The sequence below is a fragment of the Ylistrum balloti genome, unplaced genomic scaffold (genome assembly GCF_031769215.1).
Source record: "Ylistrum balloti isolate Yb309-2 unplaced genomic scaffold, AGI_CSIRO_Ybal_v1 Utg369578, whole genome shotgun sequence".
Classification (NCBI taxonomy): domain Eukaryota; kingdom Metazoa; phylum Mollusca; class Bivalvia; order Pectinida; family Pectinidae; genus Ylistrum; species Ylistrum balloti.
The window spans coordinates 1-24612 of record NW_026781870.1 but is presented as its reverse complement, the minus strand read 5'-3'; the positions used below and the strand labels follow the sequence as shown (position 1 = coordinate 24612).

Genomic DNA, 24612 nt, shown 5'->3' with positions numbered 1-24612 from the left:
GTAAGTATAATAACACGATCGGGAGTAGGCGAGATATACGCGATTGTAAAAGAGACCTATCCGGACACAATAAAGACTATGACAGATAGGCATTCAGGTTACGGATGAGGATCCTAAGAGGAATAAAAGTGTGTTTAGTGTCGGGATAGAGTAAGAAATGATGCAAACGACGCGATCGGTAATATTGGAGGACATAAGCTCAACAGTTTCCATGCGAAATACGAGACAGGGGAGGTAATTGTGCAGAAAGAGAGGAGATAGGGATGAGGAGAATAACGAGATAATACTATGTACATAAATGATGGACAAAGATTCCATCATGAGACATGGGGGGATACAGGTGCACGAGAGAAGGATGACATACAATAGGAAAATATATATATATATATATATATATATACAAATGTAAGTATATACAATTATGATAAGGTAACGCTACAATACTGACATGAGTAGATGAGTACATTATGGTGTACCATAAATACCGTCATAACTACATTCATCACGCCATTGTATATGCCATTACATAAGACAGAATAATGTGATCACACGATTAATGTATACCTTCGTATTTAAATTCTAGATACATTTATTACATCTATATATGTCAAAATATAACATCAGACGTATATCAGTTTCGAATAATATAATCATGTGATATGTATTTACCATCGTATTTTTTTCACGTCTCTGAATGTGTCGATATCACAGGACAGTATAATGTAATAATGCTTTAGAAACATGTATGTATCTGGTCATGCATAGGTACAAAATAATGTGATCACATGATAGATATATATATATTATATGTAGAGATCGTAAGACAAACTAATGTAATAAAGTGAATCAATCATGATATACCAGAATCACCATCGTACATCAGGTAGAGAAGCGTTTTGATGGCTATCACAAGTAGGATAAGGTAATTACGTGATAAATACGTACCATTATACAAGTAAGGGTACATAAGTATATGATCATGTAAACCTCGTGGTAGCAATACCCAGTTAAAGATTCTCACATCTATGTATGTGTCAATATCGATAAGACAAACTGAATTGTCTAATCAGTGAAAAATATATACCAATATCCGAGTAAAGGTACAGGATAATATGGTCACATGACTAGCATGATTATTTCACATTGTAAACTAATGTAAACCCGTGGTAACAATAAACCATCGCGTCTCGAGTATACATGCAGTATCACGTCTATGTATATATCAAAAGCACGTCAGAAGTCACGTGATAGATATACTGCATACCATATTACAAGTACAGTATAAATGCAATAATTACGTAAAATATATGTGCCATTGGAAATCAAATTACAGAATAATGTTGACGCTTGACAGATTGAGAAGAATCGTACGCTTTGTCAAGTTTATGTACTAGTGAAGATCATGAGACGGAATTATGTAATCTTATAATAAATATCTACCATCATACAAGAATACATGTGAAGACAGAGTAATGTGATCACGTGATGAACATATACCCATATAGGTATATTTAAGTACGGAACAATGTAATCACGTGATAAGCATACACCATCATGCAGGTGTAGCTACAGAATAAAGGAATTGAGGGATAGTTGAAACAACATCTTAGTTCAAGTATAGATTCGATAACATAGCAAAAATACTGTAGTCACATGAAAAATGTATATCATCATATACCATGTAGGTATAGTTTTGTACGGAACAATGTAATCACGTGATAATCATACACTATCGTGCATGTATAGCTACAGAATAAAGGAATTGAATGATATTTGGAAAAAAAAAATCTTAGTTCAAGTATAGATTCATCTTAGTTCAAGTATAGATTCGATAACATAGCAAAAACAGAATAATGTATATTTGTCACATGATTCGAAAATGCATAGTCACATCATATACGATGTCAGTAAAGTATTGTACAGAACAATGTAATCACGTGATAATTATAAGCATACACTAATGTGCATGTATAGCTACAGAATAAAGGAATTGAGTGATAATTGAAAAACATCTTAGTTCAAGTATAGATTCGATAACATAGCAAAAAATAATGTAGTTACGTGATAAATGTATACCATCATATACAATGTAGGTATAGTTTTGTACGGAACAATGTAATCACGTGATAATCATACACTATCGTGCATGTATAGCTACAGAATAAAGGAATTGAATGATATTTGAAAATAAACATCTTAGTTCAAGTATAGATTCGATAACATAGCAAAAAATAATGTAGTTACGTGATAAATGTATACCATCATATACAATGTAGGTATAGTTTTGTACGGAACAATGTAATCACGTGATAAGCATACGCTATCGTGCAAGTATAGCTACAGAATAAAGGAATTGAGTGATAATTGTGAAGTATCTTAACTCAAGTATAGATACATTTGTATAATGTATTCAGTTGTAGATGCTCGCTAACATAGCAAAAGAAAAAGAAATAATAATAATAATGTAATCACTAAATAAATTTATACCATCGTACCTCAATGAGCTGTTGATACATGTATCAAGACCTTATAAACAATGTACATTGTTATATAAGACAGAATATGAACACGTGACAAAAAACGTACCGTCATAGGTAAAATCAAGTTCAGATCATTGTAATCGCGTGGTAATTATACATTATTTATGCCTAAATCGTAGGACAAAATATTTTTACCACATGATGAATAAATTCCGTTTTACATCTAGTATATGCATGAATTAGAACAAGGAAGGGACGTCCGTCAACGTCCACGTGCTAACAACGACGTTAACAATGTAATGAACTAGGTGACAATCACATGCCCGTAGGGCTCAAGTTCAGATTCCCTACGGATGTTGTGGATTTTAGACGCCTTGTCTTTGATAATAATTTTACCGTTTGTAGTCCACGTCTGGGCGATTTTATTGGCTTTCACTAAATTTCTCGCGAGAAATGCTAACTTTCCTCGGTATTTTGTCAGATCCTCGTTGACAGAGATAGACTTGTGGGACGGACTGTTGCGAAATCCCTTACTCGTCTTCAGCAGCTGGAATTTCGCATCCACGGAAGTTAGACGGACTATAATCTGGCGAGGCTTGTCTCTCGTATGGTCTGGTTTGCCGACTCGATGAGATCGTTCCACAGCGGTTGAGGGGAAGTCTACATTACAGGCATGAGCAGCCTCAAGGATGGTGGTGGTAGTGTCCTCGCCCTCCTGTTCCGGAATACCAGAGAATCGAACAAGGGTCATCATTCCGTATTGCTCCAAGTCGTCGATTGGATGACGAAGATCGTCATTCTCGGCCTCAAGGCGGGAAACCTTGTCAAGTAGAGGGGCAATTTGTTGTTGGACTGCAAGGTGCAGATTATTCTGTATAGTTTGCATGTCATTCATCAAATGAACACGAACTGCCATAGCTATTCGCTGAACGTCGATGTCTGACAGGGACGCACCCATGGGATCGGCGGGTTGGAAGGTTGCGGACCCTTGGGTAGCGGGGATAAATGGTGTCTGGAGAAGGCTCTGCCGGGGTTGGCCGCCCTGGTGTGTAATAGGTGATGGATTGTTACTGGCCATAGCGGGAGTTAAAGAGTCAAATACACTATCGGGTAAAGGAGACGAAGAAAACGAAAATTGTTTCTGTTTTTTAATGTCTCTATGCACTGGTGATGGGGTTGATGCAGATGACAGGGCTCTCTTCCACGTTGTATTGTTAGAAACAGACATATGTAGGCATATATAGACAAGATGGACATGTTAACAAACCAGTTCAGTCGGTGTGGCACGCGCTACATGTTACGTGTATACATTGTAGGTGCACGTACATGTACGGTTCAGTGATCACAGGTATGTACGGAGATGATTGCAACTTCAAAGTTATTCATTTAAGGTGCAATAAAAAGACTCAACGATGAGAGTATATAAAGCACAATGGTCAAACATCATGTAGTAGTGGTCTCATGCCAAACCTGCACTCCCGAGTAGGAATAGAATCACATTTTAGTCGGAGCTCTGTCCGATTTCCACTAAGACGCATTTTAAATGCAATTTTCTTGTTCATATTATGTTCAGATATCCAGGGATAAAATAGTGTAATCAGCAGTAAAGGTCTTTAACAAAAATGTGGTAGAATTTATATTCTTGAAGACGGATTCCCTCGGAATGTCATTACCGAAACGGAAATGTATATCACATAAATATACTGTTGCAACACATTTTTTCTCTCTTTTTTGATCATTTTCATGGACTTTCATTGAACATTTTCTGCATAACAAGGATTGTATAACAAAATTCGCAGTATGTATAGTTGAAAAGAAATTTTGAAAATTTAAAATCTAAAACTGTTAAGTATTTCTATCTAACAGTGTCGCTTGTAACAAAACAAAGTAAATATGCAACTTTTGCTTGAACGAGAACAGTTCACAAACAACTGTAATACTTCCGACATCTTTATAGTTTTCAAAGCATTAAAGACAGTATGAATAATTACCAGAAAATATGTAGTTACGGTAATGACATTGGATTTTGGTAATGACACACAGTTGCGGTAATGACATAAAAGTCTTTGCTAGAACAAAATGTGATTTATTAAACTAGAACAATTGGCAAAACAATGTTAAACGTTTAAAGCAATTTGAACTTTTAACCAGTCATCTTTTGACAGTTGGTGGTGCCTTGAACCAACCACTGAAGGCTCTGAAATTTTGCAAACAAACTGACTATGTTTGTACCAGAGAACGTCGTTCATCGATAGCCAGAAGTAACGGTTTTCGCCAATTTTGTGCATGACCTTTACTTCCAAACCTTCGTCATCTACGTTTTCACAACTCCTGGGTCTGGAAAACCATCATACAAAACTGCCCCATCCCTCTCCTCACTCCTCCTATGACACTTAGCTTATCATTATATATTTAATTATCATGTCTAATAAGCCACTAGTCACTGTTTGGTTAGATATGTTTTTTATGACGCATTATTATACATTAAAAAGATACATGTATATTCTATAATGTCTTTGGATATCTTTAATATTACTATTTCTGTGTGTTCATGATATATAAATACGATAGGATAGGGAAAGGATATATATATCTAATATATTTAAATGTTGGAATTCTATGTGATTGTAGTTTGATTGAATCATTCTTAACAAAAACCGTTTTCATTTTCTAGTTTTCCAAAAAAGTTTTCAGACGACGTTTCCAGTAGATGGCATTCAGTGACGATTTACACGTATCGGGAAATAAAAGTTTGTCAACTAATACATTTAAATCAGTGATGTAAGACTCTGATTTGAGCAAGAGACTTGTAACAAATATCCTCGAAATGTTGTATGCATTCCCAAGTACATGTGGCGTTTTATAGTTACTGTAACTGGTATAAAAATGCCGACAGTTGTTTCAATCGCCACACAATCTGTCAATTTAGAGAGCGTGCCAGCAGAAAGCTTCAGATGAAATGTATCTCCAACCGATATTCTCTTTCTCCTCCTTCACTCCCTTGTTCCCATCATTCTTCCTCCCTTTTCCCGTTGTTTGGTTCGATTGTACCGGTAACGATTTATACTTAGCTCAAAAATTGTACAACGTCTCTGTCGCCGATACAATTTGTATACATTACGTCGTGCGAATTATGCTTTACTCAGAACACCTGCCAGAATTCAGCACGTGCACAGTAACACACCTGTCAAACTTGTCCAATATCCATCACGTACTTCTCAGCAGAAACGCACGCGTGTTACATACGTCTCTGTTCTCAACAAAGTGCACCGTATGTAATAATTCAAAAATTTCCGCGTTTCGGAGAATAGCGGAAATTTGCTATCCTATAGTTTCGGTCACGTACATATGTACGCAAGGCGTGCAAGGCAGTGTATAGTATATAACACTTCAGGTGTTCATATGCGTATTGAAATGACAAAAGTTCAACAACCCAGGTTCCAAAGGTTCGCAGTTTTATTTAGCATAATTCACCAGGTATGGCTCCACGAGAATAACAACAGGATACGTTACAACTATAGTAAAACAGCGGACCGACGACCCGTCACACTGGTGTATAACTAAGTAATCTTCTTGGCGAAAAGTTCGAAAGTTCCTATAACATTTTAGGTTTCATATGGCCGAATGTGAGTAGCCGGAGACCGCAGGTTGGCGTCAGTAAAGGTTCTCCGAGCTGACTGCCTCCGTAAGTCTCCAGGGCTGCTTTTATAATACCTGTGACATATGAATGTCAGCGATTGGTCAACTCCCCTGCCCATAACATCCCAGCGGGAGTCAACACACCTGTTTTGCCCCAGGTCGGCTGACCTGTATCTATACAATCAAATTGTGTAAATTGAACTTAATGGATTTGTATTAATTGATAATTGACCCAAGGCTGCTTTTACCTGTGACATATGAATGTCAGCGATTGGTCAACCCCCTGCCCACAACATTCCAGCGGGGGGTCAGCATACCTGTTCTGCCCCAGGTCGGCTGACCTGTATCTATACAATCAAATTGTGTAAATTGAACTTAATGGATTTGTATTAATTGATACTTTGACCATCTTGAAATGGTACTCTATTTGGCTCTTGACCAACTGCCACGTACGTTCATTCTTTCTACCCATTTATTTTATCAGCCTGTGTTATCTCCATGGTCCATTATCGTCCAGTTAACCCATTACCCTTAATGCACGATACACACAGTATTAACATTGTTTACGCTACTACAGGAAAACATGCTATCACAGGAAAACATGATTATGTCGCACTAATATATATAATATAAAATTCATATCTTGAAATAGTAATGAAACAGGATCATGTAATGATCATGTAATCATTACGTAATAAGGCCATTGTGTTACATTCCTCCCTTGCCTAAGATTTATCGGGAGATCAATCCATATAAAAAGTTCCAACACAATAGGCCTGTAATTAAGTTTAACACAGTTCAATTAACACAGTTTGTTTATCACCACCTATATTACCTAGAAATATAAATTCACTTACAGAGATATAATTAGCACAGTTCTTCACAGAATATATATATAATTAACACAGTTCCTCAGGCACGGCCGAATACACAGAGAGTTCCAATCACAACACGTTTTCTTCTGGCTCTAGACAAATAGGTACTGTCTCTCCCTCGTCTAGCCCATCGCTGGTCGGCAACGTTTTCAAAACTCCCTGACCTTGAACTTTGCACACAAGTTCTGCTCTAGGCACATTTGTCAGGTGGTATACATCCATGTATACATATATCTCCAATCCCTCTACACTGCCATGGACTGAAGGCAATCCCCATGCCCCTGGTAACGGGAGTAATATTACCTCCCTAACCAGTCTCATCAGTCCTTAGTTGGAATGCAGTCGGGTATATTGATGTTGTGATCCTCTGTGGCTCCGTCGCCTCTGTGCTCATGGTAGGAGCGCTTGGATTAACGTTATCCGATGGTGATGCTCCTTGTCTGTTCTGCAAGACAGCCATCTCGTAGCTGGGTGCAGCTCTGGTATCTCTCTTACCATACCTAAACATGGTCAACCAGTGCCTTTTCCCTTTTAACCTTTTACAATAACAGTAAATGAATATTACTAGTCCCACCCCTATAGCTATGGCCGCGCCAATGACAACCGTTTTCCACACCGGAAATGGTTCGTCTTTCCCAATAGATCGTAAGTTATGCAACGTTTTGATCAAGCCATCCATCGATATTTGCTGGATATCCTTTAAGGCGTCCGGCAGTTCTATACGGGTTACGTTAGGTAACGCGACACGTAGTGGTGTCCATAAATCACCACCAGTTACATTAGTATAGGTTTCAATCAACTTATCAATAGGATCAATGATGTTATATTGACTCTCTTTTTGCGAGGATGGTAACAGTGTTATGTAATCGTTGGAAGCCGAACACGAGTTATTTAAACGGACTACACCCATAGGTGGATCGACGTTAATAGTACGGTCATTAGCTTTTGCTATCCCGTTGTAGTTTTTACACACGATCGTAAAGCGCAGTCTAATCTGGGTGGCCACGAGCCACGCTCCTTCCGTTAAATACTCAGCTTTAGGTAAAGTCGTATTGGGTTTGACCACTCTTCTACAATTACGTTTAATGTTCTTGGCTGATTTAGTAAATAGAGCTATCAAGCATAGTCTACTCAGGTTAGTCGGGTAAACGGGACTTTTAATGCTACAGTATTTCATGACAGGACTGATGCACTGTTTAGCTTCTTCCGAATTTAATAACACATAACGAGTATGTTCTGTGTTTATAGCGAATACATCTGTTTCCAGTTGATAACTAGCCACCATACCAGTCGTTTGAGAATCAGATACGATATTTGAAGGTCCTGGTAATGGTAAATTATGTATCTGATAAATGTCAAACCTGCCTCGAACGTCTAATAATGGAATTGATATTACAACTAAAATTTGATTCTCCTCCAACACCGTGGTGCACGTGAGGAATTTATAGAAATACCATAGTCTGGTATTTGGATCTTCGGGAAGTTTCAGAGTGCTTGGTAAATTAACTTGAACCGAATGGAGTAGTGTTTTAAGATTCCCCGGTGACACCGTACTTGGGGATAGGTGTCCCAGTGATAACATATTCAATTGTAAACCTAAACGTTCTAAATAGAGCATTGCCCTTTGCATCATTTGTTTTAGGTCCTCTATTATTTTATCTAACCTCGCGTATAAGTGGACAGCTATATTTAAATTGTTTACTCTCTCGTTTAAAGCATTAGATATATTCGCCATGTTCTGATCTAACTGCGCGACACTTGTCGCCAAATCATTTATCGCCTGTCTGTTCTGGGATATTTCTACCCGTGATACATTTAAGATTGACATGTTTTCTTCTAGAACATGTGCAATATCCTTCTGATTTTTACTTAACAAGGCTATGTTGCGGCGTATCGTATTCAAGTCAGATTCTGACACTGTACCAAACAGAAAGCTGAGCGCCTTTCCTATAATAGGTAATAGAGCTCGTTTCCGTCTAGACTGCTGATGTAACAATTTATAATCTAAGAAACTACCCATCACTGTATGCTGAGTAGTCCTGAGGGTCTCTAACATAGTTTTGAGTCCTTCAAACACATTTAAGAACCCAAATCGTTCTGGTGTATCATACTGTTGTACCACAGTAGTAGCTAATTGATTTGCCATTGCAATGTCGTTAGTTAAATGGGACATAAATTTCTCATAGGGGGCTAGATCTAGTACAAAGGTAACCAACCATCTTGATCTTGTGGCTGTTACTTCATTAACTTTGTGGAAAACGACATTTTGCTGTACAATAATAGCTCTGGTTAGACCAATAATAAGTAATGGTAAGATAAGCTTCATTTTGCTTGATCAATCCTACAACAATAATATGCCAGTGATTATACAAACTATTTACAATTTCAAGGCCTATAATAGATCAGTTATTGCCTGCATCAGATGTTTAACTGATTTATTATTACTTCTTTTATATTCTTTACGTTTTACTATTGGTTTTTCCTTGACATAATCCACTGACATCAATTCCTCATCATCAAGCCCTGTAAGGCTATCATTACTGGAATGTTTTGACAGTTGATCATCACTTTGGGAGCCTGAACTGTCCGACCTACTATCCGCATCAATGGCTTTTGTATCACGCCGTTTTATTCTTTTGGCTAGCTCCATTAACGGAATATCTTCTTCCTCGGAAGAAGTATCCCGTTCCCTGCGGAATCTTTTAGCTATCTTAGCAAGCGGTGTATCGGAGTCAGAATCGGAAGATACCTCATCGCTGCTTCCGTCACTGTCTTTTGGTGGTGCTGCATATGTCGATTGTCTTAGTAACCTATCCTGACCCTTAGGTATTTCCCAGACATCTATCTTTGCTAAACGTAAATGTTCCGCGTGAGCCTTTGTCGTGCGTCCGTCAAGTTGGTTCTTAATTGTAAAAGTCACTGGTGTGGTTTGTTCAATGATTCTATAGTAAGGTCGCCATTTTCCTTGCAATTTACTTTTCCTCAAATGGTTCTTGTAAAACACGGGGTCACCCACCTTAAATTCTAGCGGCTGACTATTTTTGTCGGCATTGTCTTGTTTTTGTTCTGCTGTCACATGAAGTTCATTCGTCAAATCTATCAACTCAACACTCTTGACATCTTTTGTACTACTGGTATGATCTATGGACACTACATTTTGCTCAGGGATACTGGTAACCTTCCCTACTGTACATCCCTTCCTGAGTTTAATTGTTTTGTTGGTGTTATTAACAATCATAACCGGAAGTCTGAGGTTGCTGTTAGTTCTAGCTATAGAGTTCGTGACCATTAAGCCTGGTTCCTCATACACATATCCTTTGTCTATAGCGGACACTTGTAATGTCGTATTTTTAAGATATTCTCTATTTTTAACTTTACCCTCAAAAACAGAAACAGTTTGTGGTTTTAGAATTACTTCCTTGTGATTTCTGACAAGTGCAGAAATATGAATATCTTCCTCTAATGGTACATAGGCCTTACGTATTCTGAGACAGCCTAAATCGAAATACAATCGAACACCATTGTTTTGCAACCAATCTCTACCCAAAATGATATTCCTATTCATGTCCTTGACCACATAAAACTTGTGCGTCAGAGTCTCGTTTCCAACCTGGAAACTTAGAGTTGTCGCCCCGTCAATAGTCAGTGAACTACCGTTTACGGACTGTAAGTAAACCTTGTTTCTGGTCAGCGGCGGAGGATCTTTCAAACTCCGATATACCCTCCTATGTATAAGCGACACTTCTGCTCCTGAATCTACCAAGGATCTAAATTTTTGCTTCCTAATTTTAACAAGAATGGAGTTAGGATTACCTGCCAAGTTTATTTTGTATGTTTTTACTCTATTTACTTCCCCCCTGTCATCGGCCTTAGCATGACAGGAGTTCTCTAGTTTTTTGTAGGCCGGTTTAAGTTTAATCGTGGACACCTGTCCCTCTTGTGTGGCCCCCCACAATTCCAACATCGCAACTGTTCAGTGCTCTGCTGGTAGGCGTTCACTTGACGCCTCGTGGGCTTTCTAGACCCACTCCTACATTCTCTAGATACATGACCTAGTTTGTTACAAGAGTAACATCTCTTGTTCCGGTAGTGGTCAACCTCCATAGGTTGTTCCACACGCTCACCTTCATCGCGTGCATCGGTCCCGGTCATTGAATGAAGAGCAAACCTCTTCCTTAAATTCTGCTCGCGTCTAGCTACAGCCAGTGCAGCAGCAAGCGTATCGGGGTTGTCCCGCATGATTTTCATACGCAAATAATTGTGGTACAAACCCTTTGTAAAAAACCCAATTAACTGTCTTTCCACTGTAGGGCCATTTTCTACAGCGTCGGGAAATGCGTCTTGCGCCACGTCAATCATTCTTTCGCAATAGATTTCTACATTTTCGTTTTTGTTTTGTTTCATGGAGGCCAAAATTTCTAGGGCGTACTGTGAGTCAGTTACGTCCGCAAACCGTACTTTTAACTCCGCTTTTAAGTCTTTCCATGGTGTTTTATCGTATTCAGTCATAAACCGTTGTATAAAATCGGCTACCGCGCCCTTGCACGATTGTATTGCTACAAACTTTTTTTTATCGTCACTAATTTGCATGGCTGAGGAATAGCGCTCTATTTCCTTCATCCAGCATTTAAATTTCTTGGCATCTCCCTCAAACGGCGTTATTGCAGTACCCACCCCTTGTATTGCTACGGCAGCATTTAAACTGCCGACTTGTGTTGCCAAATCTTGCATGGCATTAGCCACTGGATTGGTTGGTTCGACCATGACTGAATAGGTATAGTAAAAAGAATTAAGAGCCACTTACCCTTATTACGAAGTCTGGTCAATAGCAAGGTGGCGGAGAGTCTGCAAATCGTTGTAGTCAAATGGGGTGTAGTAATTACCCTGTGGCCGTAGCCTTTCTCCTACCGGTCTTATGGGAACGTCGCGGCGGACCAATCCTCTTGGTCTATTACGTCTGGGTAGTTGGGTATCGGTACTGACTGTAATGTCAGGCTTTTTCTTTTCCTCGAGTTCCTTCAGTTCGTGGTCAGCAGGTCTGACAACTGCAATAATTTTCTTCTTCCAATGTACAGGAAAGTTTTCTCGTGCCCGTTGAATAATAACTTCGTTGTCAGAGTTCATAATACAATGCACTTCTTTGTACAATATCCTTTCTGTTAATTCTCGATCCTGGTCACGGCACCAAAAATCAATAGTAACATATAACACTTCAGGTGTTCATATGCGTATTGAAATGACAAAAGTTCAACAACCCAGGTTCCAAAGGTTCGCAGTTTTATTTAGCATAATTCACCAGGTATGGCTCCACGAGAATAACAACAGGATACGTTACAACTATAGTAAAACAGCGGACCGACGACCCGTCACACTGGTGTATAACTAAGTAATCTTCTTGGCGAAAAGTTCGAAATTTCCTATAACATTTTAGGTTTCATATGGCCGAATGTGAGTAGCCGGAGACCGCAGGTTGGCGTCAGTAAAGGTTCTCCGAGCTGACTGACTCCGTAAGTCTCCAAGGCTGCTTTTATAATACCTGTGACATATGAATGTCAGCGATTGGTCAACTCCCCTGCCCATAACATCCCAGCGGGAGTCAGCATACCTGTTCTGCCCCAGGTCGGCTGACCTGTATCTATACAATCAAATTGTGTAAATTGAACTTAATGGATTTGTATTAATTGATACTTTGACCCAAGGCTGCTTTTATAATACCTGTGACATATGAATGTCAGCGATTGGTCAACCCCCTGCCCACAACATTCCAGCGGGGGGTCAGCATACCTGTTCTGCCCCAGGTCGGCTGACCTGTATCTATACAATCAAATTGTGTAAATTGAACTTAATGGATTTGTATTAATTGATACTTTGACCATCTTGAAATGGTACTCTATTTGGCTCTTGACCAACTGCCACGTACGTTCATTCTTTCTACCCATTTATTTTATCAGCCTGTGTTATCTCCATGGTCCATTATCGTCCAGTTAACCCATTACCCTTAATGCACGATACACACAGTATTAACATTGTTTACGCTACTACAGGAAAACATGCTATCACAGGAAAACATGATTATGTCGCACTAATATATATAATATAAAATTCATATCTTGAAATAGTAATGAAACAGGATCATGTAATGATCATGTAATCATTACGTAATAAGGCCATTGTGTTACAAGTATCTGACCAATCAGGAGACTGATTGGCGTGCCACGTGGAGTACTAGGGTACCGACGCGCACGTGAGGGGTATATCGGGTATTCATTCTAGCCGCGGACTTTCAAAGCGTTGACTGCTACAGTTTCAGGGTTAGGGTGAGAACGTATACAATATAGAATATATAATTTACATATTTTCGCTTTTCAGTAAAGGTATTGAAGAAATATAAGTGTGAAAGTATCTAACGACCGGTAGAAATACCATTGTAGACCATTAAAATGCAGGTGCCTAAAATGAATGAACAATTGAAATCCCAGCATTATTTCGGGAGCTTGAAGCAGTTTGGGCTGGTGCACCTCCTCTCATCCCGTATAACGGTTTTGAGGTTGGGTGGCTCGCTTGGTTCTCCTAAGGCTTGTTATACAATGGTAGAATTAGGGTAGCGAGAGGCTAGTGAGTGAGTAAGGGAATGTATATATATATATATAAGAGAATATGACATTAAATGCCGGCTCTATCATCCGCTCGGCTCACATGCATATTGTGGTTGTGTTTTTATGGGAGTAAGGTAGCATAGTAGTATATAAAGGATTAACTCGTGAATAACATAGCTGAGCATAAAACCATATAAAAATGAATTTCTAATGCGGTATCACTTTCCGTCCCTCCATTCATCCGTCTGTCCCATTTCTAGAACAGGTCTTGCTTTCAGTGCAACAACGGAGGTGGGGGGGGGCATCAATCGTGCCCCCGATAAATCTATCGGATCTACCGTGGTGATAAGGACCGTGAAAGTCCGGTCATTTTTGGCAAGAGGCTCTGAATATCAACGTTCATGAAGGAGATGTATGACTCTAAAAACGGAAATTTCTTCAGAGTACGTAGATAAAGGGAACTTGGGTCATAATCACTTGATGATATTTTCAAATACATTGCAATTACCATATTAGGAACTACAGAGAAAAGAACAGGAGTATGTTATACGTTTATATGCATGTGACGATGAAAAGATGATGATATCGAACTGCTGATACCCAGTATGAACGGAAAAAATAGTAACACAATAACACTTATAGCTGCGAGAAAGCAGAAAAGAAGATTTGAAAATTGTATTGTGAAGACGTGTATATGCAAAATAAACCGAAACGTGTACTGAGTGAAATAACATCAGCCATGAAAAGAACTGGGAATTATAACATGTATTTTATATAGAAAGATAACTTGATAGCAGTGAGACTTTTTTGTAACTCTTCCCCATAAAGCATATTTTCCCGCTATTTTTTCCCGCCAAGAAATACAAAGAGGTACCGAATGGGAAATTACCCATGATTCCTAGACAGTCGGTTTACGATGAAGTGATAGTCCATAATACGTATTATAAGGGAATTTTCCATGTTTGGCCTCATTTTGTTCAGATTTACACCAGGATCACGATAATATACCATATGTAATTGTGGGGAACTAGAAAATTCCCCACAAGCTGAACGAACCCCATAACGTTGGTCCTAAGACTGCTGAGAGTTCTCCACAACGTAGCGTAAGCCCCCCCCCCCCCCCCCCCCCCCCCCCTCTCTCTCTCTCTCTCTGTGGATTGCTGTGCTCAAAAACGTCTAAATCTGCTGAATAAGGAATATGAAACCGATATCTTGGGGTTTTCGCTGAGGAACTTGTCATGTAGATGCTGTAAATCGTCATTCAAATGCCTCTTTTGTTTTGTTTGTTTGTTTCTTTTGATTGTTTCTTTCTTTCCGGGGAGGGGGACTGTGGTAGGTTGAAGGCTTTTTCGTGCACCCACAAAAATGTTCGCAAACTGAATTTTAACAGTTGATATTACTCGATGGAAAAAGTGGGCTTTATATATATATATATATATATGATCAATAAATTAATAACGACAGTACGAACAAGTGAATTGTCAAATTTTCGAGGCATACTGTTCCTTTATCAAGACACAAATATTAAATAAATTACATCACATACATAGGACACTAAACAAATACAAAGTTACAAAATTCAATCGAGAGCTGTGGTGTAAATTTAGGTGTACACTTCGGCAGATGGACGCCGAAGACCCTTTATAACGGACAAAAAACCATCCCCATTGCATGTCACACTCCGAGGAAAGTAGTCTATCGGTACATCTCCATCACATTCTAAATGAGGAATCGTTTGATTAATTAAATAAAAAAAAATATTGTATAAAAATAATCAATGTATGTGTAGTTACAATAAAACGTAATTTGATAAAAAAAATCTGTTAAATGCACACAGATAATATATATAAATATTATTTTGAATATGGTTAAATAGGCCTCAGATTCGTCAACTCGCTCCATAAAATTAAAATGTCTACATGATGAGAAATGCTGCAATGTCGTCGTAATGAGATGAAGCCTCGCACAGACACATAGGGAGAGAAAGCTATATGTACAAAAGACGCATAAATACTGCAAGCGACCGAAAACTTCACTATGGAAATGACACTTTCTGGTACAGTCTGCATGAAAATGTCGTGTCTACATAAAGCGTTAATGTCTTCAAAAACGCTTTGGGAACTCGCTGAAAAAACGAGATCTCTTCTATAACCATAAAGTTCAAGCAGAAATAACAATACCGTAAACTTTAATGTACTGCAGTTTAAATCAGTTTAATATCATCATGTTTTACATGTATCCAGAGACATATATAACACACATATATATACGTCAGGCTCTGATGTATCTTTGTTTTTAGGCTAAACGTACTCAGTACTTACAGCCTATTGCGACGGCCTTTCAGACAAAATTTACCGATCCTGGCCTTCTCATTGGCTGAAATATCGAAAAGAGTTAGAGTCCTCTAGCGGTAATTTTCTGCGTAATTAATGCCGCGATCTTTTAAATCGCTATTTTAAAAGCATCCTCAATAAGTTTGGTTTTTAATAACAATACGATTACTATATATTTAAAAAAAGAAGCACAGTGTGGTTGAACTATTGATAAATTTTGAACAATATATTTTACGGAATTTGCTCACGGACATCGAAGAAGATCGAGTCTGCTGTGAATACTCCTAGAAAACAACCATATTAACCGTAAGCAGAGATACGTCTCTGCCTTAAGTAAGCAAAAAAATGGTTTCTTGTATCTTCAAAGTTTATTGTAACTGCGTGACTTCATTTACAGTGTATTTACTGTATGGCGGCTTATGAATCCTTCTCGACATGACGTAAGCGTACAGAACACTGCACATGCGAGTTGGCGCCATGATTAGAAGCTAGTCTGGGGCCTTGGTTTGAACAGAGACATATACAAAACGTCTCTGGTTTGAATTATTAACTAACAGCACTTATAAACAAACAAAACTTACAAACAGAACATCAATTTTGCTTTAATCCTTGTGGCAAGATCGTCTTAATATATAACATCATTTTACCTCATTAGACGTCACAAAATTGGACTGTTCGTCCCACGCGCATACCCGCCGATATGACACTTTTTCTGTACTGATCATGATGTTGACTTTGTTATAACATATTTTTTGTCTTAGTTTTATTTGATGAAGGTTGATTGTGCTGATTTCTCTAGGTTTGTTAATGTGTTTCCAAGTTCCTTGAAATGAAAATATTCCTTCAAACAAAGCGAGTATAAAAAAACAAAATATTCATGTCTATAATTATCAATTAACTAGAACGAAATATTTCCATAACATATTTATTCATTTTGCGTGTCATGGTGACATTATCTAACGCATTGGAGATCAGAAATAGTAGTAGCTATAGTGAAAATATTGTAAATTTTGTATATATATGGAAATCTAGTTTAATCTCATAGAACTATGTCTTTATAGATATAATTACTGGACTAAAATTCTAACCATGATACTTCAAGGAAGATAGGCATGTAAATACATTTAATGTAATTATTTACACTTTTATCTATCTGAAATGCTGTGTGCACCTTACCTACTTTCCTCAACTACAAATTTGATTATAATAAGTAAGGACTATTACTTTGCAATACAATTAAAATAGAGAAGTAGGTATAAAGTTCTTTCGATTTGTCTAAATCCTCATATTGATAGGATAGTAATTGCAACATCTTGGGGATTTCGAAGGTTTTTGTTAAGTCAACTTCATCATAGAGCTATTTATCATTTGGCTTGTTGGCGATGAATATATGGTTGTGTTTATTTTGTTATTTATTTTTTTTTTTTTACCTATTTTGATTTGTTCACATTATTGTCGTCAAATTTGAAATAAGAATTAAAGAAGATATGAAATCGCTTAAGATTAAGGAAAATAGCCTCTGGTTCTCTTATTTTAGTAATTTTTGCATTCCAAAGTGTAGAAGTATGGGGAAAGTAATATAGCTTAGCGGTTATTTGTGAACATTTTTCAATACGTTTAGCCTCTCAGTACTTTCAGTACTTTGATTGAAGTCTAGTATTGCCTAAAGGACTTGAACTAATCATTCATCAGAAATAAACATTAAATCTGTGCGTGCTGTAGCATATCTACAGACGTATATAATGTCCGTGTTATTAAATATTATACATAAAACTGATGCATTGATCCTTTTCCGTAAATAAACGAGAGTCCTGAGTGGTGTTGAAGGAGTTATCTTCCCGGATGTGATTTCCCCTACATCCGGCGAGCATGGTTTGAAGGTTGTATATATGCCAAAATTACTATGGCAAACAACAGAGTCATTGTAAGTATACTTTACAGTCGACGGGATTTCTTTTCTCTGTTTGTAGCTTTCTTTAAATATTTTTTTAAGTCAAAACATCGTTAATGATGATTCACCAGACCAATGCTCGAACACAAAACATAGTTTTTCGCTGTCAGGTTTTAATCTGAATCTTGGACTTTAAAGTGACATGGGATGAATATTTTCAGCTATATCAAAATCATATGGCGTTGTTGATATATTATCGGCCGTGCTAAAACGATACCGGTGTGATGGCGGACATCGAGGGAAGTCGGAACCTATATGTTAGAACAACCCATTAAACAGATTGGGTATAACTCCCCCGTAAGAGTAAAAGTCCTGCATTTGAGGGATAATTACCGCTTTAAGTAATCAATTAGTTACACAAAGAGTGGTAGCTGCAGAGTTAATGTACATACATGCACTTGATGAACACTGGAAAAATAACCCTTTACTGTAACTTCAGGGCTCTCGGTCTGCCAGATTTGGGGCCGAATTCCAATGCAAAATATTTTTTTCCCCCAATTTAGACCCCAAGTTCTCCCAATTCTAAGGAAAACACCATTATTTTTCCCAATTCTAAGGGCCCCGTGCCCAAGTCCCAAAATGGGGTGTGAGAGCCCTGAACTTAGTTAAGCCATTGTACAGAGGAATTATTTCCATTATGCTATGTGTTGATATTGATATGGAAATAGAGGCTACAAGCCTGCATCCATTATTTATGCTAATAAATGCTAATTGAATATTTTTTAAATGTGAACACTTAATAATTTAATACATAAATGGTAGACAGTATGTAAATCTCATTATCTTATTTGAATAGTCAGGGAGAGCCCCAGTTGATGTTTAAAACTACACTGTATAAATCATGCCCATTAAAAGTCATCAACTGGCCTTTCCAATCACAGATAACCAAATAGCAAAAAATCCTGATTATACAGTATGTTTGTGGCAGGAAGAGAAAAAATAACAAAAATATATATGCTTTACTTTTGCAGAAGGCATGGAATATTTGTTACATTAACTTCCATTTTCTTGAATATTAAATTTTATTTGTTTTATGTAGATTTAGATTTCTACGGAAAGTTGAAAAATGTTTATATATTTTCAGCAATGGAACACTTTTTCTAGGATTTGGTGGTTGTATGATGCTAATCACCAGTGTGTGTTCAAGTCGGCAAGAAAAATTGCAAAATACCTCCAAGGTCATCATAAGCCTATCTACCATCCTCATAGTAAGTGATGTTATGTGCTGTTGATAATGTTCTGATGTTTACTCTTAATAACAAAGTGAAGTGTTGTATGATGTCATGGATATATTGATTCCTCATGAAGAAGTGAAAGTCAAACTATATGTGTGCAAACCACCAAATACATCCATGTGACCACAATGGCAAATTCACAGGGTTCACTCAACATGTTATTGAGGCAAAAGGGAAGGGTCTAAAATGGGAACTATACTGTATATAAAATATCACAGTTGAATATTTAAATCTACTCATTAAAATATTTTGTGTGCTTTGAACATATATCAAATGTGTTTTAGTTTTATACTGTCATATTTAGATATGAACATCACTCTGTCTGTTTCTTCTGATCAGTCTGGTCCCCTTCTTTGGTCAGTCTTGAGGGGACCAACCAGACCTGTTTTTTCTAGATTTTTTGATAGCCAATAATGGGCCCCATTCCCAATTGCAATCATTTCATACTTCAGCCAATTTCCAGAAATTTGCAGTTTACTCCAGGAAATTCCCAATTTATCAATTTTCTTCCAAAGAAAATGGAAACAGTATTTTTTATATTGTACCAGTTAAGTTTGGTATAAAAACCCTTGAGGTGTCTTGCTTTGTTTTCATTATATTGAAATTTACATATTTACAAATATAGCATAATGTACATGAATATATATATATATATATATGAAAATCTAAGTTAGTTGTATTTTATGTGTTAAGAATGTATGGCATATGTAGTTTGAGAGTATTTGTGTGCTCTAGAAGTGTTGAGGGTGATAATAGTTGAGTTGTAAATGTTGTGATATGATTTCATACTATATTGATTGAATATATGTAAAAAATGTGATGACAACTGTGAGGGTGCTTAGGGAGCTTGAAAAGTATACAAAAGGTACTGGCTGGTATATACCTATGTTTGATGTATGTAAGTACTCTGTTGGTATTTCTTGTCAGTTGGTTTAAATTTGTGTTGCTGTGAGTTGTACATATTATTGTATTTAGTAAATAAAGATTAGAAGTTGTGTAAATATTTTACTTCCAGTGTTTTTGTATATCATTCAATACAAAGATGCTTAAAAGGCAAGCTTGAACTTGGGTTGATCTAAGCAATGTGACTGTATTTCAGAGTTGGGTAGTAGTGAAAATAAAACTGTTACATATAGATATCAAATTACAACCACATACCTCTTGCTTTTAATGAAAAAAATATTACTTGTTGTTTGCAGGTGATGTTGGTGACCATGTTGTTGTGATCAACACCAAACATATTGCAATGAGACATGAAGCATGGAGAACATACAGATTCCACCATCACACAGGGTAAAGTTACACTTTTGAAACAAATTATCAAACTTATCAAACAATTTCTAAAAAGAGACACTGCATTGTTTAGTTACTTAAGTACTCATTTTACTCTGCAGGGATAAGCTACTACAGTAACCCGTGTTGGGTTAAATTTCTGGAATAAGAACGGCTTACCTGCATGAACCCGAGGAGTGGGGATCTATTGTTTTGCGTTTTATCTGTCCATACTTGGCTTTGTAGGAAATTTATATCCTAGACCAAATTTTACACAAAAAAAAAAGACCCAACATCGCACATATACCTCCACAGAAAGGATGCTAAATGTGTTTGGAAATAAGTTCATGCATAGTTGCTGCTGTTATTTTATAAATACATGTATATGAGATATATTGATTAAAAAGTTGGTGAAAAAAATGTTGAATATGTTGTGTTTTAATAACATCTTGGAACTATTTCATGTAGATATAACTATGCTTCTGTTCTGTTTGGAAGAAAATCATATCGTCTGCATGCACTGTTTGATTAGTCTCCCTTTGTTCATACGTTCAAGGTTTCTTTTACACTAGTTATTATAAGGTCTTAATGCCACAACATAACTAAGAAGATGTTAATTTTATTCTATGGAAGATATCAGTGTTGCATAGATGATAATACATATTTGAAAGGGTAACTGATTTCTGACATAATTCTTAAGTATTCTTAAGTTTGTATTTAGTTTCAATTTTTGTAGGCCTACGTCCACAGACTTTCTGAGATTAAGTTTCTTACAATATTTTTCAAATAGACATTTGAAATACCATTCCATTTTCGATAGAAAATTATATAAATATGATATCAAAGATTTAATTGAAATGTTTGTGAAAACTTTGATCTGAAACAACACTGACTTTTGATGATAAATTCTGTGGTAAATTTAAACTCTATTCATAAGCATGAACGAGAAAATGATTAAGATGGTGAAAGATGTATTGTTTAAAGAAATAAACTGTGGTCAGCAAACTACATAGATGTGTACAAAGCAATTTCTAGATTAGATTAGATCAAATAAGAATAGGTTGTGCTAGTAAAGGTCAGTAATTATTTTAATTTTGGCGACAAATCTGATTACATGAGCATGTTTTGTCTATGCTTATAACCCTTATTATGAATTTACACCATATCATGAAGGACAAGTTTAAATGCTTGGGCAGAGGCCTATATGATTTTTTCTTATATCATGTTATATCTGTCTTGTAAACAGGTATACTCTATACATCCTTGTGATAATTTTGCATGTGTACAAACACAAGTAAGGATTTATCAACTCGTTTTCCATTGAAATGAAACATATTGTGCAGTCTTTGTTGATTGTATCTGGAATATCTTGAATATTGAGTCTGTCCAGTTGAAGTGTTAAAAACGTTTTGATCCATGCTTCTTCTGTATGCAGTCTGATTTTTGTGTTGTTTACTGTGATTGTCACACCAGTATGGTGACGTCATCAATTTTGTGATGGTTTTGCTGTAGTGGAGCGATACTTAATAGTTGACTGGCAGTGTCTACTGAGTTTTGGGATGCTTTGACTTTTTGCTGTATAGCTTTTTCTTTATAAATTTTCTATTGGATTTGTTGATCTGGTTGCTTTTGTTTGTCTAGTTCATTAGGAACAGCGGTTTTAGTTGATTCTAACAGAATTTTAATTTGGCAGTGTCTGTTTGTTCCTCCACAATTTTGGAAATATCCTCTAATTCTTTATTTACAGACCTATCTCATTGGTACCAGTATTCTACTAATAATTGAACTAGTACCAGATTAAAGGAAATGTGAGCATATTTCTCATTTAAGTAGAAAACTTCCATTAGTATCTGGAAGTTGCGGGTACATTGTGGTTCCTCAAAGATCTTGATATTAACCATTCTTGTAGGAAGTTAGTTAGGTAGTCCAGATGATGCTAATGTCATGTAGATTTGATGGTGAGTTTGCCAAAGTTTTAAAGTGGGTTATATTTTGTGGATATTTGTTAAGGAAGTGCAGTGGGATCATCTTGTTTTAAACTTCTCCTACTGAAGTATCATTTTGCAGTGCGTCCATGGTATCACCATCCATTTCTTTCCTTTTGGCTGGTTTGGTGTTGATGATATCACTTACCAAATCACTTGGACCTTTAGTAGAGAAAGTCCCTTCAGCCATAACCTATGGCACTAGCAGTGGATCCCTACTGGGATGCAGGGGTTCTCAGCAAAGCATCTATGGTGAATGATGTATCTGTGTTGGTTGAATTATGTATCTGTGGTGATTGAATGAGAAATGTATTTATGGTGATATGTTGTATATTTTGTAGCTGTGGTGATTGATGTATCTTTATCAATTGCAGCTATCCCAAGGGACATTCTATGACAGCTGCCTGGAGACTTCATGACCTGGACCCGACACGGGTAAGTAAGAAGTCCAAAGGTATCACTAAGACTTAATCACCTCTGATCACAATAGCTGATCACAAAAGGTCATTCAAGTTTCAGACTGCTTCATAAATTAATTACTGATCATATGGGGAATTTTTTGGAGTGCTGAAAAGGAAAAAAAGATGATGTAAAATTTTGCAATTGTCTCTTAATTAATTCAATTGTATAAAAAAGATTCCATACACAAAATATTTTATTGAGATTTTTTATTTTAAAGAAATACCTTTAAACCAAGTCAGTTATGTATTTGTTGGTACATGTACATGTGTAACTAATTTAACCAAAACTAAATAAGTTGATATCTGTGCTTGTGTACTTATCTTTATTTACTTTCTTTCTTACCTTACGCTGATTTTGATTTTTTTTTTGCACCCTTTTTTTAAAAAATATTTGCTTTCCCTAGTCAAAATATGTGTTATTCTTGCAAAATGAAACAAACTTGAAGCCAATTTTCTCAATTTTTCAGATAGTTCTTACATATTTTCCTAGTTTACGAAGATACAGACAAAAACAGTGCCATCAACATGGAATTCTGGCTGGGTTTAAACAAAAATGTTTTTTCTTGTTATAGTGATAAAGAAACACTATTATATATTAACAAATAAGTTTTAAGTGTCACATTTATCCAGCGTAGGTTTTCATCATTTTGATGTAACAAGGGAAGTAACTCATGCTTGTTTACAGATTTTACAATTGACAGTGAAAAGCAGTTTACCGTCAAATCTCCTTCGACCAAACCTTCTAAGGAGGCTCCACCTTTTTCCAGAGGAGGTAAGGTTACATCACTAGAGTAATTAGTCTGTGGACTTGATTCTGTGGAACCAGAGGAACATGATAAGTGTTACCATGTATATAAGAATTTATTTATGTTTCTTAATTAATTAAAGTTTACATTCAAGGTTAAAAATTGTATACATAGAATGTAATTGTGAAGTTTCATAATTGTTTGACATGAAACCACATTCTTGGATATTTTCCCATATTATGTCGAATGCACTTAACAGCCAATCTAAATGTTTTCATTGTACATAGATTTGAACAACTTATAACTATTAAAAAGTTTAATAATGCATACATTGAATATTATTACACAAAGTTAGGATATAATTTTCAATAGATTAAGCTGTTTTGAGAAGATTTAGCTTCACAGTAATTAAGAAGTAAATCAAAGCAATTAGAACGATGTGTAAGCAATGTTTGGATATGCAAGTTTTAGATGAAAAAAGAAAACTCAAATGCATCATTTATTTTCGAAGCAGTTAAAAAGTTTTTTAAAAAGTTAAATGTTTAAACAAGATTTGGAAAATGTCGTTATATAACTGTGGTTTATTGATCCAACTTTTGTAGGATGTACCAGAGGACATTTTAGCCAATGTGTGTGACCAGATCAAACAAGTACAAGTGGTACCAAAGAGTCTTGACCAATACACTGAAGAGGAAATCAAGAACTTCCCCAAACTTTTTGACTGGTGCGTATTACAAACATGTGAAGCATACTCTTAGTGTTAGTTGTAGTGGGGGAAAGGAGTCCAGCATTGGGGTCAACATCAGCGTTTATCTTGAATTATATTTTTCTCATAAAGTATAAGGGCCATACCCACCAAAACTGAAATAGATTGGTACTTTCATCAGATCTTGTACATTTTTAACACATGTCTCAGATTCTGAATTGTGTAAATATTGACAGTGCACAATATGAAGCATGTCACTCAGGGTGAGCACTGTTTCTTTCATAAAAACTTATGACAAAGCCCCAAGTGACCTATTGCAATCGCCTTTTGTCT

General features: G+C 36.6%; 1 protein-coding gene across 1 annotated transcript; it reads left to right on the top strand.

The window, feature by feature from the left end:
• Positions 1 to 17787: 17787 nt before the first annotated feature.
• Positions 17788 to 24297, top strand: LOC132565685 (large ribosomal subunit protein uL13m-like; the record flags this gene model as incomplete). The annotated part of the gene is made up of 6 exons (XM_060230384.1): positions 17788 to 17847; positions 18959 to 19082; positions 20309 to 20402; positions 22741 to 22801; positions 23513 to 23599; positions 24176 to 24297. Coding segments are annotated over exons 1-6 (509 nt in total), but the record flags the coding sequence as incomplete, so codon positions are not given.
• Positions 24298 to 24612: the final 315 nt, after the last annotated feature.